The 19,103-nt window shown below is 45.2% G+C and overlaps 1 protein-coding gene across 1 annotated transcript in view; it reads left to right on the top strand.

The window, feature by feature from the left end:
• The window catches only part of PLCH2 (phospholipase C eta 2), a 115,860-nt gene that overhangs the window by 27,673 nt on the left and 69,084 nt on the right, over window positions 1-19,103 (top strand). The window contains exons 6-8 of the mRNA XM_053400689.1: window positions 664-757; window positions 11,714-11,917; window positions 12,532-12,652. Coding sequence (XP_053256664.1) covers window positions 664-757; window positions 11,714-11,917; window positions 12,532-12,652 — 419 coding nt within the window. The remainder of the gene's footprint in view (window positions 1-663; window positions 758-11,713; window positions 11,918-12,531; window positions 12,653-19,103) is intronic.

The following is a 19,103-nucleotide window of genomic DNA, read 5'->3' as shown; positions in this document are numbered from 1 at the left end:
AATACAGGTGGGTGCCTGTTCCTTGGTTTGAATCGGTACCAGAGGACCCAGGCATACAGAATCGCAAATTGTCTATCCTTGATGAAGGGGGTGCTTGCTCCTACACAATCCATTCCCCCCCCCCTATAATATTTTAAAAAGCACTTTCAGTGCACAGTTTCCTAAGGATGTCTTACCCTTTTTCTGGAGATTCCCAACTCTTCCTCTTGCTTTGTGTCCACGAACATCTGCCACACGGACTAAATTTATTGACAAGCCAAAACTGGTCCGTGTCGTCTTGCCATAGGAGCTGTCTATCACCAGGACGGGGCAATCAGCATTGTGTTACTTTCTGCCCCTGGGCACTAAGGCGCCACTTGGGATGGAAATGGCCTAGAAAACCATGCTTTGCGTTCTGTGGAGGACAGCATGGCAATCATTGACGGGATCGTAGCTTTCACCCTATCAAAGCTGACATTGATTGGCAGAAATGGGAATCTCACTGGCCGGTTGGAAAAGAGGCAATGGGGGGGGGGAGAGATGTCGCACACAGCTAGAAAACCATCCAGTTGCAGAACTACTCAGAGAAAAGGAGCGCTGTTAAATGGAAGGATTTGTTGGCAATCTCTTATTTTGTGCAAAACAGCAGCAGCAAAAAACAACAACCTTCCTTTTTGTTCTTAGATGATTAATGTGACCAAGGATCATTGCCTGGAGATTATCAATCAATTTGAACCATGTCCAGAGAACAAGGAACAAGGAGCTCTTGGAATTGACGGTAAGATTTCAGTTGCTTTTATAGGGAGAACTGAGCGATGTTACTGAATAAATGCCTTAACTGGATCCTGGCCGGGGTCATTTCCCACAAAGAATGGACGTTCCCTTCTACCCTTGTACCTGCTGTGTTTTCCCTTTCTGTTAGTATTTTCAGGGTGATGCTGTTGTCATTCATTTCTCACCTGCCCTTTCCGTAATGTACAAACCCAAAGTGGGACCAAGATCCTAGCAATGTTAAGAATAATTAGCTAACTAAAGAAGAAATCTTGTAAACAAAAAGCACTGCGTGGTTTGAAAACATCGGGGCACCTGAAACGCTTCCCCTGCCAAACACGAAAGTTTTCATCTTCTTTTGGAAGGTCACAAAAATTAAAGCGAGCTGAATGAAGCTCTTGAGGGGCTTCAACAGGAAAAGGGGTCTGATATTTGTAGCAACAGACTAATCTCTGAAGGTGGGGACACTTGATGGCAGCTGTAAAAGCATTGGTGGTTTTTGACAGTTTTATTTCTGTTTTGCATTTATATCCTATCTTCTGCTCACTATATTATCCTCACAAGAGCCCTGCAAGGTAGGTTAGGCTGAGAGATAGTGACAGACACTAACAGTGAGCTTCATGACTGAGTGGGGTCTGCACCCTGGTCTCCCAGGTCTTTTCCCAACACACACTCCTTGCTAAACCACACTTGACTAGATGAACAAAGGGATTCAGCTGTTATACGCATAAGCAGGTAGAGCATGTGCATAGGGATGAATGTGCTAGCTCTGGCCCCAATTCCTACCCCCATTGTTCTCCCTGCAGAGTTGGAGTGTCCTCCACCCCCAAAATGTTAACATATTAATAGCAATTCTGTAAGATTAGAATAATATCCAGTTTGGGGACACTGAATTTCCCCGTAATATGGAAATATGGGAAATTGTGTAGCCCCAAAGAATAGGCTTATTCCCAGTATTCTGGATTCTGGTCCTAATCAAAAACAGATCTTTAAAAAGCTAAAACAAAATACATTATGGATGAGTTGACTATGAGTTGGCAGGAAGAGCAGAAGGTATCTGAATCCTATTTCAAGCTGATCAGGAAAGGTGGCGGGAATGGGCACCCAGTCCAAAGTCCTCAAATTCAGACTCCACCCCACTGTGGCATCAGACAGTTATCTGAATGGGAAGCCTCAGCACAAATCTTCCTGTGTGTTTGCCCTTGAACTCAACCCCTCTGCCTGCTCTCTCTGCCTCCAGCTCAGTCCACACAGCATGTGTGTGGGAAGTTTTTCTTCTTAGGAAGTACTCTAAGATGCTATCACTTAGCTTCTCTCAAAGCAAGGTTGCAAACTCTAGCTTCCTTAGGCTACTAGAACCCATCAAAGTTATTTTTGAGCTGGTGGGGAGTCGTCAATACTTGCGAATTGGGTCACTTTTTGACTAGTAATATTTCTAACAACATATTTCTATGGCACAAAAAGACACACACCTCTGAATGGCACAGGATAATTTGTTCCTGGAATGTCCCATTAATAGAACACAGGTCTTCCCTCCCAGAATGAGGAATGGGTTGATTCTGCCCTCCCTAGTTTTCTGTTACTGTAGCACAAAGGTTTTCAACCTTTTTGAGTCCACGGCTCCCTCGACCAGCTACATTCTTTCTGTGGCACCCCTGTAGGGCTCAGGAGTCCAGTTATGTCACCCCTTGCCTGCAGAGCAGGCAGCCTCTCACCCTTTTTCGAACACCCTCCCTTGTGGAGTGTTCCCTCGGCCTTCTCTCTTTTCCCCTCTCCTTGGGAGTCCTCTGGGCAGCCACTGCTGCCTCCCCTGGTCTCCGAGCTGCCCCCTCCTGCCCCAAAGAGAGTTGCCTCCTCACACTGCCCCACAGGGGCCTGGGAAGCACCCCCTGGCCAGTCTCAGAGGCACCATTCACTTGTAGCTGCAGGGCCTCTGCAACAAACAGCTGTGCAAGCCTTTGGGAGGCAGAGACAGAGAGGGCATCAGAAGAAAGGAGGGAAGGAAAGAGGGACAGAGGTCTGTGTTGCCTGCTGCACCCCTGACCATCATTCAGGGTGCCCCTGGGTGTCCTGGCACACTGGTTGAAAACCACTGTTGTAGCAAGATCAAAACTGATCTTGTTCGGCTAACCTGTATTTGCTCAAACGGGACTTTCTGTTTGCTGCAAGATGTATTTGTCATTTGTGAGCCATTTTGCTGTCTCAGTGCTGTAGTGTCGATATTATTAACTTTGGGAATAATGGTCATTAATGGATTTATTTGAACATCTTGTCAAGCTCAAAGCAAATAATTCTGCCAGATAGCCAGCTCAGGTGGTGAGCGCCAACAGACTTGGGGGCCCAGCTGGCTTCCTTGAGAAACCAAGAGAGGAAGGTATCGGAACCCATCCTAATGTTTTCTGAAGTAGAAAAAAATATTTTTAAAGAAAGGGTAAGGGGCAGGGTCCCCCCCCCCCAGCTGGAACTCAGTTCTGGCACTTCTCGTGTGGGTGCCATTGCCATTCTAAGAGAACACGGGAGGCACTCATGTTGAGTTCCAGCATCCCTTTTTCTAGAAAAATAACACTAGTGAGGAGTAAGGGTGGGAGAAAACAGCTAAATGAATATTGAGTATGCTGAGCATCATTTGGGAAAGAGACCAGGCCCAGACGGGGGGGGGGCATATGGACCACTTGGCCCAGGCCTCCGATTCCAAAGGGGGCCTCGGTCAGCATATTCACAATATTCACAAATTATTTATATACTTACTTATTTATAAGACTTCAGTTATCCGCAGGGTAAAAAAAAAGGGGGGGGCACATTATCTACCTGGCCTGGGCCTCTGCCTGGCTCTGCAAGGCCCTGAAAGAGACACAAAAGATGAAGGGAAGCCAGATGGAAATGATTAGCCTGAAGTAAAGTGGCAGTTGTCTGAATGGATCCCTGAACAGGAGCACTCCTGCTAGGATGGGGAAGGAGAACCTCAGGTCCAGGGGCCAGTTGTGCCCCCCGACCCTTGGGACTCTCCCTAGGCCACAACCGTTCTCCTTGAGTCACACTCCTCACCAGTCTTGCTTTGCACTTTCCTAGAGTGGTTTTGCCTGATTGGTATGTGTCCTTGAACTCTAATCATGGCCATTGCTTGCTTGGATGGAGGGGAGAGGAGGGGTGTGCATGAGTTTGTGTCGTAATCCGCCTGGTGTACATTAGCCGCATGCATTGTTCCAGCCACTTCTGTCTCTGTCCTTGTCCACCACTGGCAAGTGACCCCCGGGAAGCTTGTCCAAAAGGTGTGTGACCCCATCTCTGTGCTAGGAGGTGAGGCTACAACTGTGTGTTTTGTTGCCGTTCTCATTTGTTTGCTCTGTTAGGCGTTTAACCACTGAAGTTTCTTCCATCAGTTTGGAATTGAAGTGGGACTACTTAACAATGAAGTGGAACTTTTTGCATAGTTTTCCAAATATGTGATACTAGATAAATTGGCAAATTTAAAAGAAAGAAAAGGGCGTGGATCCAGATGGTGCTGGACTCCAGTTCCCATCAGCCCCAGGCATCCTGACCAATGGTCAGAGATGATGGGAGTTGTAGTCCAATGAAAGAAACTAGGAATTGGAGAGGCTGTGTCAGTCTGTCAACTAAATTTATGATTGACAACAGCCAAGAAGTTGAATGTTAAGAGGTCATTTTTGCAGGGGGCAGGGAGCACTAGATGACAAGAAGTATCTGGAAGTGGTGCCTGTATGTGTTATGTTTAGATGTGTGCTGTGAGGTTGAAATAAGCAAATTCCCCCCTTCACTTTACAGGAAAGGATAAAGAATTGCGTGCGGCCTCCATCCCCATTCTGTAAAATGCTGAGGTTTAGATATGGAAACCTCTGATTAATTATCTATTTTGTTACTTTATTTTATTCCACTTGCTTATCTAAAGCATTTTATCCCACTCTTCAGCCCAAAGAGGCTTCCAGGGCAGGCTGACATATGATAAGTAGTAGCAAGACTTACAGTTGCAAAGGCATGGCACAAAGGAAAAAGGAATGGAGAGGGAGGAGGAAAAACAAAACCAGGCACCATTTTTTAAAGTTACATAGTAGCATGGTTATTGTTCGTGTGGAAGAAGAAATGGAGGAGGAAGAACACTTCTACTGTAAATGAGCAGTCTGACCAATGCAGGTTTAAGGCTTATGCATGGAAAATGCGAATTGTCGTAAATAATCAAAGTAAAGCTGTCACTTTAACAAGCAGACATAAAATATTGATGGGGTGGGGGAGGAAATATTACTGCAGCACCATCAGATGTGTGTTCCTCGACCTTTTATTTTATGATATGTGTTCTGACATGTGAGCAATATCTCCCCACATTGTCACCAACTCCTGCAAACATCCAACTTTTTCTCAGGAACTGCCACATTCTTTAAAGTATTGATTTCATGCAACTGGATTAAGTCAGAGTCAGGCTTGAAAAATGATCGTGCCTTGTTTATACAGAGAAGAAGTCAGAGAAGGGGGTGATAAATGAAAGCTGTGGGTCCAAAGCTGGCCAATCCCTTCCTGCCCCTCCACACCCAGCCTGGAAGCCAAGGGAACTTGAACTGGCCCATAAATTCCCCCCTTCTTCCTTCTGGGGGTGTCTGATAATATTGCCACACCAATAGATATACAGGGCATGTGCCCACCAACCATTTAAAGTGAGTTTAAAAATCACATGACTTTGCCCAAAGGATCAGAGGAACTATTTCTGGGATAGCGGAGTCTGTAACCTGAAGCATATGTAACCCGAGGTACCACTGTATCCCTCTTCCCACCCCTGCACCCCACACTAGTTTTCAATTTATTTCCAGTGGGAAAGCTGAGAAGCAGAGCTCCCTCCATTGGCCAGACCCATCGTACGTCTTCTCCTTCTACTGTCATCTGGGGGGCAGCCACTCCATTGGGCTGCCTCAGTGGGAGAGATAGGAAGGTTCATTCCATCATCTTGGTGCCAAAGTTTTGGTTTTCTTCTTCCCTCCTTGTTCCTTTTGTGCTGTGTGTGTGTGTGTTTTAAAAAAGATTGTAAGCCTGCAGGTTTGTTCTGATTGTATGTAAGCTTGCTCTGGGAGCATTTTAAGCTGAAGAGTGGATTACAAATGCTCAAAATATGTAAAATAAACACTTTCCCCTCCCAACGCTGAACATTCCATAGCTACTGAGCATGCACAAGGGTGCTTATTAGGTTGCTGTTATTTATTTTCCTGGTTTGTGTGTGCCCTTTTACAGGTTTTCGTTTCAATATATTTTTTGTACATCTACAATCCTCATGGTTTCTCTCCTAGCGTGACAATACCTCTTTCTGGTTCCTCTGGGTCCCTACCTTGACCTGAGTTTAATATTGGAGCAAGTGAAGTTACAACTTTTATAAGCTTAGCAAGGTTGTGTTAATCTGCCCAGAGCCAGATCTACCTGTATATGAGGCAGTACATATTGTTGATTATTTAGTTTAATGTTATACAGTAAATATTTTTTGAGAGGGGTTGCAAGGTGGCCATGCATCCTACTTTGCAGAGGAAAATCCTCTGTTTGAAGGGCTGGCCAGTCCTTGAACCCTAAGAAGGAAGAGCAGGAGAGGGTGTTAAGTGACCCATCCACAATTAAGCACCTTGGACAGCAACTGATCAGGAACCCAGGTCAGCTGGTTGTAGTCTTCTGCACCATGGTGAGATGCATTGCATTTATATTTAAATTACAGTGATTATATATAAATTTGAACCTCTCTATAAAAATTACCAGGTGCACATTTCATATAAAGTGGCATTTTCTTTTGCTGTTTTGGGTGCTGATGTGTAAGTGGCTATCTTAATCATTGTTGGCCATTCTGATTATGGCAAGGGGCAAGGGTGTATAACAAGGCACTGGTTTCCATTCTGACCTGTGTTTACGAACTGAACATAACCTACATTCTTTTCGATGTAAAGGAAACATCAAAACAATGTAAAAACTAAAGGTCATTTATTAGCTATCGTTTGCAGACTGAAACAGCAAACTCAGGCTTGCTAGAGAGGTTAAAAGCAACAAAAAAGGCTTTTATGGGTATGTTCGTAGCAAAAGGAAGAACAAAGAAACAGTGGGGTCACTCAGAGGAGAAGATGGTGAAATGCAAACAGGGGACACAGAAAGGGCCGAACTCCTCAATGCCTTCTTTGCCTCAGTCTTCTCCGATAAAGAAAACAATGCCCGACCTGAAGAATTTGGAGCAAATGATTCAGCAGAGGAAACACAGCCCAGAATAACTAAGGAGATAGTACAAGAATACTTGGCTAGTTTAGATGTATTCAAGTCTCCAGGGCCAGATGAACTGCATCCAAGAGTATTAAAAGAACTGGCAGATGTGATCTCAGAACCACTGGCAGTCATCTTTGAGAATTCCTGGAGAACAGGCGAAGTCCCGGCAGACTGGAGGAAGGCAAATGTTGTCCCTATTTTCAAAAAGGGGGAAAGAGAGGACCCAAATAATTACCGTCCAGTCAGTCTGACATCAATACCAGGGAAGATTCTGGAGCAGATCATTAAGCAAACAGTCTGTGAGCACCTAGAAAGGAATGCTGTGATCACCAATAGTCAGCATGGATTTCTGAAAAATAAGTCATGTCAGACTAACCTGATCTCGTATTTTGACAGAATTACAAGCCTGGTAGGTGAAGGGAACGCAGTGGATCTAGCCTACCTTGATTTCAGCAAGGCATTTGACAAGGTGCCCCATGATATTCTTGTAAAGAAGATGGTAAAATGCGGTCTTGACTATGCTACCACTCAGTGGATTTGTAACTGGCTGACTGACCGAACCCAAAGGGTGCTCATCAATGGTTCCTCTTCATCCTGGAGAAGAGTGACTAGTGGGGTGCCACAGGGTTCTGTCTTGGGCCCGGTCTTATTCAACATCTTTATCAACGACTTGGATGATGGACTCAAGGGCATCCTGATCAAATTTGCAGATGACACCAAACTGGGAGGGTTGGCTAACACCCCAGAGGACAGGATCACACTTCAAAACGACCTTGACAGATTAGAGAACTGGGCCAAAACAAACAAGATGAATTTTAACAGGGAGAAATGTAAAGTATTGCACTTGGGCAAAAAAAATGAGAGGCACAAATACAAGATGGGTGACACCTGGCTTGAGAGCACTACATGTGAAAAGGATCTAGGAGTCTTGGTTGACCACAAACTTGACATGAGCCAACAGTGTGACGCGGCAGCTAAAAAAGCCAATGCAATTCTGGGCTGCATCAATAGGAGTATAGCATCTAGATCAAGGGAAGTAATAGTGCCACTGTATTCTGCTCTGGTCAGACCTCACCTGGAGTACTGTGTCCAGTTCTGGGCACCACAGTTCAAGAAGGACACTGACAAACTGGAACGTGTCCAGAGGAGGGCAACCAAAATGGTCAAAGGCCTGGAAACAATGCCTTATGAGGAACGGCTAAGGGAGCTGGGCATGTTTAGCCTGGAGAAGAGGAGGTTAAGGGGTGATATGATAGCCATGTTCAAATATATAAAAGGATGTCACATAGAGGAGGGAGAAAGGTTGTTTTCTGCTGCTCCAGAGAAGAGGACACGGAGCAATGGATCCAAACTACAAGAAAGAAGATTCCACCTAAACATTAGGAAGAACTTCCTGACAGTAAGAGCTGTTCGACAGTGGAATTTGCTGCCAAGGAGTGCGGTGGAGTCTCCTTCTTTGGAGGTCTTTAAGCAGAGGCTTGACAACCATATGTCAGGAGTGCTCTGATGGTGTTTCCTGCTTGGCAGGGGGTTGGACTCGATGGCCCTTGTGGTCTCTTCCAACTCTATGATTCTATGATTCCATGAATGCCGATTGTGTGTGCTTGACTGATTTCTATTCGTGATCAGAGATGAACATGTGAACCGTGGCGATTTCGGCTTCCTTTTTCCATTTTTATTGGATACCTCCAACATCCCTAGCTAAGGGTGGAGCAAGAGAAGGGAAAGCCTTGCCTTGAGGAATGGGTGACAGAAAGCAGAAGGCTCTTTTAGACACAGGAGACATCCTGCAAGGCATTGTCTTGCCTGCATATGATGCACACAGCACCAATTCCTGCCAGGAATCTTGATCTATAAACCGTATGGTCCCTGGCTAGGGAAAGACACTCTGTATGAGTCAAAGAATCATTTGAGTCAAGGTAACACATGGAAAGGTTCATCTGCATGAGGAGCTGTTTGCTGCTTGTTGCCCCCTTCCTTTTCCCCCAAAGAAAGGACTGTCCGGGAGAAGAAAGGAACACCAATAAATTTGATTTTCCTAGTGTTCTAGTATTCAGTGTCTGTTTTGAGCATTTGATTTGACTGCTAAAAAACAAAACATCTTGAATTTCAGGATGAGATTAAGTGAGACTCATATATCCTTAATGATAACAGAAACCATGAAACCTAAAGCTCAGCTGCTAAATAAGCTCAATGTACTGGTATTGGTGACATGCCTGAAGACAGGCACGCACACACACACAAACTTCAGACATCCAAGTTGAATAGCTTTGCTCTTCAAGCTCGGTTGCTAGGAAGTCTGTAGCAACAAAAATTGACAAAGCTGTCACACAGCCCAAGAGCAGACACAAAGTCAAAACAGCAAAATGCTGTTGGGGGAGATTAGAAAATATATAAACCAAGTAGAACGGGTGAGACACAGAAGGTGCAGATCACCCAGCTGAAAGAGAAAAGCCAACAGCAAATCATTAGGAGGATCCAATGGAAGGTTTTTAAAATCTCAAGCCTGGTATTCCCGTGGGTCTGAGAAACCACATTGGGGGGTGGGGGTGGGGAGCTTTCAACGTGTGTAACTGGTCTGGAGAGGATTTGCCCGATCAAAATCTGCATCTGTCGCCCCAGGTGGGACTGTTTGTTTGAAAGGTTGCTTGAATGAGCCGAGGGAAAGTTTCAGTTGCTAAAAGCAGACTTGAGTTACTTTCCTCCATCTCATAAGTAGCCTTTCTTATCCCAGCTCAGTTCTCGAGGCAGGCTTTCACGGCTTAATTAATTCTCCATGGACCTGGCTAGCTCAAATGTCAGGGAATGTGCAGAAGGTGTGTTTGATCATACAGATTATTTTTCTAAACAGAATGCTTGATCTTCCCTTAATATAGAGCATTTTGGTTACTTTGCCTGTGACGCACCTGGCCCTAGCAGAATAACCTCCATGTGTGGGACAGAGCCAGGTCTAAACTCCTGTGGGAAAATGTGGGAGCCCTTTGGACAAAGGATTGATTCCCCACCCCCAGTTCCCTGCTGATTGAAGAAAGGAACTTGCAGGGTCTTAAAACTGCAGTGAAACAGGAAAATGAAAATGCAGTGGTTAGTGCAATGGATTTTGGGGGGTGTTATCACCCTAGGAAGCAGGCTCATGCTGTCAGAGGCGGTATCTGAAGATAAAGGAAGGGGAACCACTTCTATGGGTGGGAAAGCCTTGTGGGCCAACAATGCATTCACCTGCATGACCTGTGGCACTAGCCCTCGCAACTTGCAATACTGAAGATGCCTCCTTGGAACTTTTGACAGCTCAAGGGGCACCACTTTCCTATCCCTTCACATCTAGACTGAGCAAGAGACTCTCCAGCCCCACCATAGCCAGGACTTGAGGAATATGGCATGGGCCCTTTAAAAGTCCCAAGAGTCTTCCTCAGAGGGGGGTGGAGCCAGAAACACCAACCTACTTCAGCCCTCATGGGCCTCTAGACCAGGCATCCCTGACCTGCAGTCCTCCATATATTTTGGTGTACAACTCCCATGATCCCTAGCTAACAGGACCAGTGGTCAGGGATGATGGGAATGGTAGACCAAAACATCTGGAGGGCCGAAGGTTGGGGATGCCTGCTCTAGACCACTGCTGAAGCAACATCCTAGCTTGCTCCTGTTGTGTGTTTGGCATCCATCATCGCTTTCACTGGCTCCACAGTGAGCTGACCATGGTGCTGCTTCTCCATTTCTTGGACTGTTTACGAGCTTCATCCTTTGCAGTCTAGAATAAGGTACTATCTGGGATGAATTCCCTTGGGGAATATGGAGGAGATTCAGTCCCTACAGGAAAGCATGCAGACTAATTCTTAGATTGGAGGGGACGGGACACAACCATTTCTCAAAGAGTTAGAAGGAAATTGAGAGAGGCATTGCTTCCCATGGTGTATATGCACATTTGCTTGTTGTGCCATTAGCTCTCATCAAACAGGGTTTTCAGGTTTGGGGAAACAGTACCAACAAAGTGTGCTTTAGCTAAGTTACTAGCAGAATGCATGCATATCCAATATATGGGTTATCTCTCAACCTAGCACTGTTCAACTCTTTGGGAGGGAACCCCCCCCCAATGTATCTCCAAATTAATCTGCTCAGCATAGGTGCCAACTCCCTGGGTGCCCAAGCACCCACAAAATTGCCCATGAAGGAGCTGGGCACCCACAAATTTCAACCCATGGTTGTGGGGCCAAGGTAGCACTTCTCCTGCTCAGATTAATTTATGGATGCTCTGTGGATGTCACCTTAATTAATTTGGGCTGTTCCCCCTTCAAATAATAATAAGAATCAGAGTGTGGTGCATTTGTGCAAAATTAGTTTAAAGTACCTTGTAAAGTCCCAGAAGTAAATAGTTCAGTGCAGGGAATCTGCTGCTACAACAACCCTAGCAGGTGGTTCACCCAGACTCTGCTTGGAAAGGAAGGATAGCTCCCTACCCCATGGTGGTGTTATTGAAGATGGGACTTACTTGCAGTGCTGCTGCCCCTAAAATGCAACTGATTATTAAAATATATTTTTTCAGCATGACTGTGGGCGAGCCAGAGAAAGGGTTAGGAATGCTGACTTATTTTCCTGCATGGAACACTACTGGCATAGTGAGTGGGGATTTAGACCCAGGCCTCCCTAGGCCTTACCCAACCCTCTAACAATTATCCCCCACTGGCAGGTTAATTGCGTCATTAATCCAGCCCATGTGACCTTCCTTCCATAGGGTTCACCAACTACATGCGCAGCCCGGCTGGGGATATCTTCAACCCAGAGCACTACCAAGTCAACCAGGACATGACTTGCCCTTTGAGTCACTACTTCATCACCTCCTCTCATAACACCTACCTCATGGGGGACCAGCTGATGTCTCAGTCCAGAGTTGACATGTACTCTTGGGTTCTGCAGTCTGGATGTCGTTGCGTTGAAGGTAAGGACCAAAAGCCCACACCCCATTGCCCACCCCCTTTTGTTAAAAAAACAACAACTCAACTGCAGAATCATTTATGTATTCCATAGATTCTCGTTTCTACCCATCATCATCCTTACAAGAGGAGATGTTCATCCACCATAGCAGGTTTTTTGTTTTGTTTTAAATATGCTATTGGCCTGTGTAGCTCAGTATTTCCTTCACTGATGGCAGCAACTCTCCAGAGTTTCAGAGAGAAATCTGTCAAATATTTAATACGGCCAAGCAACCATTAAAGAAAGTACAGAATATTAAAAAATGGAAAATCGCAGCCTCAGAAGAACAAAGGTGACCAGTTAGGACAGGCATAGGCAAACTCTGGCCCTCCAGATGTTTGGGACTGCAATCCCCATCATCCCTAACTAACAGGACCAGTGGTCAGGGATGATGGGAATTGTAGTCCTAAACATCTGGAGGGCCGGAGTTTGCCTATGCCTGAGTTAGGAGCTTACCATCATAGCTGGTCTAAGAGATATTACAAAATTCAGATATTACAACATTCACCGTGCTAATGGATTTATTACAACCCCCCTCCTTAAATCTAAACCTTCTGTTTTTGTTCTTCCCCTTTGCAGTTGACTGCTGGGATGGACCAGACGGTGAGCCTATCGTCCACCATGGCTACACCCTCACCTCCAAGATCCTTTTTAAAGATGTGATTGAGACCATAAACAAATATGCCTTCGTCAAGAGCGAGTAGGTATCCGTGTGGGTGCTATATTTTAAGAATTGGGTGTACCAAGGGGAAGATCAACCATCATCATTGTACACTGGAATGATTCATCTATTTTGTATTTGTATCTTGTTGTGATGAGGGGGAGTTCTGGGAGAGGACAGACTACCGTGTTGGGAGATGCAAGTGTATGGAAATTTGGTTTGGAGTTTCTGTGTTTTATTAAGAGCCAAGCCCACTGTCTACCCAACCACCCCAGGTCTTCATATTAAAGTCTGGCCCCATATTGTCTTCCCCCCTCATCTAACTTTCCTTGCTCATCCGCCCACTTTCTCTAGTAGAATTATCCCTGTGAATTAAGGAACCAGTGGTGGAAGAGGGTTAGCTGGGCAACACTAGATTCCTGTAGGCATTATCCTTACAGCCTGAATGCATGGCAATTGTAGTTACTAAAGCTTCTGAGTTAAATAAATCAAGTTGGGAGACACCAGAAATTACTGTTCCCGTGGATACCAGCAGCAATGGATCTGAGCCATAAAGGTGAGGCCTAAAAGGCCTTTGTTGTCATCAGCCAGCCCTCCCCTGAAGGGCAAATTGGCAAACAAAAGAGGATGTCGTACGGGCTATTGGCATCTCCCCAGGCTTCATCTTCCCAAGCTTAAATTTGTATGCAAAAGGGGAAGGGGCCTTCTAGGGTGGAATCTACACACATATTTTAAAAAAACACTGTGAAGATGCTTTATTTTAATACGTTTTGAAAAATACATTGGATTTTGCATAGCTCACTGTCGCCGTCTAGTGTCACATTTGTATATTGCACTTTACAACACATTTGAAACGTTTTATTTACAGCTGTGTAGCTGAGTCCTAGGCTTGGTCTTCCCGAGCTTTCTTAGTTAACTCTCGGAAGGACCCCAAGAAGCAGAGGGGGAGCCAATTTCAAGACCAGCCTATCGCTGTTCCCCTTGCTCTTTTTTCAAAGTCTCAGGAAAGCTTGGCCTAATGCGATCATGGGGATGGGGACATGCAGCACCCCAGATTCTGCTGGGGTACAATTCCCATCAGTCTTAGCCAGCAAGGCTAATGGTCAGGGTTGATGGGAGTTTTAGTTCAGCTCCCTCTGTTTGTAAGCAAGAAGGCAGGCCAGGGGGATATTGGTGGAGCAGTGTCTTGTTTGACATAATGGACCAGAGACAGGCAAGCTCCACTGAAAACATGACTGCTTATTAGCAGGTAGCTGACAACCCAGCTGCTTGGCCTCCAAACTACAGTGTATTTTGTCAGGCAGGAGACAGAAAGTCCGAAAGTGCCATTATCCAGATGGCGGAAATGCATCCTGCTCAGATGGGATGAGATTTGCTGCTTCTGAATCTAGAGTCACTCAGATAATCAGAGAGAGAAAGTGGGGCAGGGATGCCTTCCAGATTTTTTATTTTTATTTTAACTTGTCCTGTTTGTCTGAGAATAATGGGTCTCTGTGTCAAGGTAAGTTCCTGCAGCCAGTGCTTTTGCAGTGGCTTCCAAGAGTGTGTGGAGAAGCTCTTTTATGTGACTTTCCTCTTTCTGTGCTTTGATTCTGCAAACTTAAAGCTGTGACAGCAGTTCCATCTCCTCTCACTGTGCAAGCCTGAAGGGCTCAGGATATCTTAGCAATATTTGTAGTACCCTCACCGGACTACAATGCACAGAATTAAAGGGCTATTTTTCTAGAAAAAGTGGAGCCAGAACTCACCATGAATGCCTCCCTCGTTCTTTTAGAATGGCAATGGTGCCCACCTGAGAGGTGCTGGAACTGAGCTCTGGTGAGTTCCAGCTGGAAAAAAAGCCATGAGAATTAGGAACACAAGAAAATCTGTCTGTAACCCTATCTACAGTGTCTGTTGAGACTCCTAGGACGTAAGGCAGGAGGCCAACAGTAGGTGGAGCCACTTCCAATGACAGGCAGTCTAGTTTTGCTGCCATCTTCCTCCTTGCTGAGTTTTAAAACGCTGAGACTGAGGAGGAGGAAGCAGACAAGCAGTGCCACGCTCTGGGGCTGGGTGAGGACACTGAGGTTGATGGGGCAGTGCCCCAGCTGCCCTGCTGGACCAGATGCTACTGCCTATCTAGCTAAGCATCCTGTTCCCCACAGTGGTTAACCCAATAAGGAGTCTGCAAGCAGACTGTTCAGAACTTCTGAACCTTCCTGCTGTCCTGCTCCAAATCAACTGGTATTCAGAGGTAGACTGCATCTGAACATGGAGATTCTGTGTTGTGACTAGTTGCAACTGAGAACCTTATCCCCCATGAATTTGCTGTTTCATGCTATCTAAAGTATGTACTGTTTTTAACAATGTGCTGTGCGAATTCTTTAGGAGATGGGAAGCTGTGGCAGTCAGACCTGTTACAAAACAAGTCTAAATTTCATAGTGAAGGCATACTGTCAGTGCAATCCTGAATGCATATGACTCAGAAGTAAGTCGTGGTTGTGTTCAGTGATAAGGATGAGGCTGTAGCTGGAAGGAGCAAGGAAGAAGAGTGTAGGGTAATGCAAAATTATTAGCACTATTACTAATTTCCATAGCACAAACATATATAAAACATACCTATGCATTGCACAGAATTTCAGTTTAAACCAAAAGAGTGGTTGCAGACAGCTGTTTGTTGAGTATCCATTTTTATTTATTTGTAGGGAGACTAGATAACATTGGCTATTTAGTGAGCATTTGCCCTGATTTGTTTATGCGGAGGTTATTTGATGTTGCATCAACACATGTGCTTTCTCATGCTTTCCAGAGCATTTCCCCTCACTTTCCTCCATGCAAAAAAGTCTGATCTTTTGGGGGAAGTGGCTTTGTAGCACTGTCCCAATCGGCTAATAATAATGGGCCCCTGAATGTGCTTGCATGTGATTGGAATCCCAGCTCAACCGTAGCGACAGTCTGGAAGCAAGAAAATTCAAGCAGAATACATTAAACAAACAGAAACGTTAAAAACGGTTGATCTGCCAAGAAGGCTATAGAAACTATAAATCATTTTCTGAAGAAGGCTTGGTGAAATGACAAGTCTTTAGTTGATGCCTGAAGCTCAGTGGATTATACCAACTTGATTTCACTAGGGAGAGAGTTCAATAACTCTGGTACCGTTGCTGCCACACTAAGTGCACAATTTCTTGCTGAGGGCGCCAGATATCAGTGGAAGATTGCAAAGATAGCATACACAGCTCGGTTCCTCCCACTGTACCTTCTCAGTGGATGTCCGAACAGGCATCTGTCTCACTTACCCTGTGTACACACTCCTGTTAATTCTGCACCCAGTGCCCACCCATCTCTGGTTTTGAAAGTGATGCACATATGGCGTTAGCTGCAACCCATATCTATCCTATTGTTTTCTTATGAAATGCTGCATTTTGTTGCATTCCCCCACCCCCAAACCAGCTTCAATTGAAATTGAGAAAAATGAATGACCTAGCTGTGTTCCAAGTTACTAATGTGCACAGCCTCAGGGTACGTTCCCTGTGAAGAGGTGTTGACAGTTAAACCACTCTGAGAATTGTAGCTCCATGAAGGAAATAGGAGGTCTCCTGGCATCACTCAGCACCCTTAACAAACAACAGCGCCTAGAATTCTTTATTTTCTTGGGGGGGGAGAAGCCATGACTGTTTAAAGTGGCATCTTCTTAGTGCTTTACATGCATCATGATGTGATTGTGGCCTGAGATTCAGCAAAGAGGGTAAATTGAGCTGGGGCAGGTACCGAGCCTCATGCCTTTTGGCCAAAAAAACCCACCTCTATTTATTTTTGTTACCTTCTGCATAGTGTGCAGTGTGGACATAGCAGGCTTAGTCGGGCATGGCTGATTTAGTGGAGATAACCAGTAATGGCCTGCACTGGGCAACTGGTGTGGAATTGCCTTTCCATCATTCCATCGTCTCACCTTGAATCCACTTTTCCTCTCAAAGCCGTATGATGAGCTCCAAGCCATATGGAGCGCTTTCAGTGCCTAAGCTCAGAGAATCCAAAAATAGATACTGAAACCCCAAAGAGAGCCAGGAGATTGATTGATTGGCTTGTAAAGTCTGTCCTTTACAGTGTGGTGCCAGCGCTGTTAGACCCGGTTAATGAATCTTCCCCGGCGGGAGACTGTGGCTTTCTCTCTGTGTGTTTGTGGCTTATATTTCTAAATATAAACACCAGCAGAATTCTCAGGTTGAACAGTCAACCCCCTTGCCCCCCCAACCCTGGGTTGTAGCCATTGCTTAGTCCTACTCAGAGCAGACCCTTTGGAATTAATGGAGATGACTAACTCAGGTCTGTTAATGTCCGTGGATCTATTCCGAGTAGAACTTAGTTGTTTACATCCCATTCTTTCTTGGAAGTTCTCAAACTATGATCTGTGGGCTAGGGACAGGCAAACCTGTCAATTTTCTTTTCTGAAAATGCCCTTGGCACACTGTGTGGTGGCATAAACTGGTGGAATCTAAGAACCCAAGTACAATTTGCTGAGTTCAGGGAGCAGGGCTTCTCTGCATAACTGGTGAAACCAGACTCAATTATGCAAAAGAAAAGCACTTCCGAAATTTCTCTCACTTTGCATAATTTATACCTAATGTGAAGTTCAGGGTATTTCTTGGCTTGGAAATGCGAAAATGTTTAGCACATACACAGTACCCACTAGGGTCAAGCTGAAAGTCTGAAGGTTTTTACTTCTGGCTGAAATCTGCAGGAGGTGAAAGAAATTATCTTAAAAGTTCAGAATGCTGGTGGTGGAGATAATTTTTTGCCTTCCCCTCTTTTTGGTTTGTTTAGCAACAGTGGCAGTCAGAGGCTAACCACTGCTATCTGCCCCCCCCCCCGAATGCTGAGGTCAGTGTTTTTCCAAGGCACTCTGGGGAGCATGGGGGAGCGGCCATTTTGTCCTCACAATGAGTTGTATCCAGCACTAGTTCTAATCAAAGCTAATGAACATGACTAATGAACATTGAATTTAATGAACTAGACTAATTATCTGGCCCACTGAGACTTGGTTGGATACAACCCTATGTCTGTGGGCAGTCTGGGAAAACAAAATGGCATCTGCTAGCTGATGTGATAAACTTTGCCAGCACCAGGGGTAGAGCTGCCCTTCCTACTGGCCATGCGGCTAGAATCCCATTTTGTCACCTTTGAATGCAAACCCTTGAAGTGTCCCTATTTTCCAGGGAAGTTCCTGATTTAGAGAAGCCGTCCAAGTTTCTGATTTGATCCCGGAATGTCCTGCTTTTCCTTAGAATGTCCCTATTTTCACTGGAGAAATGTTGGAGGGTATGGAGTTATCTGACCCCTGAGCTGTCTCAAGGCAATCCTGTACAGTGGTACCTCGGGTTACATACGCTTCAGGTTACATACGCTTCAGGTTACAGACTCTGCTAACTCAGAAATAGTGCTTCAGGTTAAGAACTTTGCTTCAGGATGAGAACAGAAATTGTGCTCCGACGGCGCAGCAGCAGCAGGAGGCCCCATTAGCTAAAGTGGTGCTTCAGGTTAAGAACAGTTTCAGGTTAAGTACGGACCTCCGGAACGAATTAAGTACTTAACCTGAGGTACCCCTGTATAGGGAAGTTTTTTGTGTTTTTTTTAATGTTTAATGTTTAATTGTGTTTTTATATATGTTGGAAGCTGCCCAGAGTGGCTGGGGCCACCCAATAAGAGGTGTGAGGCATAAATAGTGAAAATATCATTATGGAATGGGACGTCCCTATTTCCATCGGACAAATGTTGCGGGGAGGGTATGTGAATGGGACAGTGAATTAGCAAGGCGTGGGGAACAGGACATTTTCACTTGGCCCTTACCACTGCCTACAGACAATTCTCAGGGCAGTAGTGCAAATAACAATGCATGCATTCAGCTCAAGTGAGCAAAACGACCCAAATGCACATTTACCAAGAAAGTGGTGAGCAGAAAACAGCCACAGAATGTGCTAAATTCAAGCAGGTCCTTTTGTTCCTTTTCTGTTTAAGTAGCCTGGTGGCTGATCATAAGCAGCCTGGATGCCTGTGCAGGGAATAAATTGGGCAGTATTTTCAGCTCTTTCCCCAGCCACAGTCTTATTTATGAGATGCTATCTCAGGTTTTTATCGCCTCTGAATACTCTGAGAGTCCTTTATTTGCAAGAGCATTTTTTGACTTTTTTTTTTTTTACATTTAAGCAAAACAGGAGAGCGGAGGAGGACAAGCCACAAGGCTTACCGCTATCATAAACGTGATAATTAAGGGATATTCAGGGTGGTCTCAGAGCCTGCCAACAAGCTGCATACCATAAACTGGCTCAGGTTTAGAGATACTGATGGGCACTGGAAGTAAAAGGAACCTGTTGCTTGCTTTGTTTATGTGATCCATTATCCAGTAGTACCAACTCTTTTAACTCATAGGAGGTAAGATGGGTACTCAGGGAGATGACTGCTAGGGTACACTGCACAGAGGAGGCTTCCGTTTGCCTTTTATCCAGCTTGGCCA

Source organism: Podarcis raffonei, chromosome 8 (genome assembly GCF_027172205.1).
Source record: "Podarcis raffonei isolate rPodRaf1 chromosome 8, rPodRaf1.pri, whole genome shotgun sequence".
Classification (NCBI taxonomy): domain Eukaryota; kingdom Metazoa; phylum Chordata; class Lepidosauria; order Squamata; family Lacertidae; genus Podarcis; species Podarcis raffonei.
Note: the sequence above shows the minus strand (reverse complement) of the source record. Positions and strands in the feature narration are given on the sequence as shown.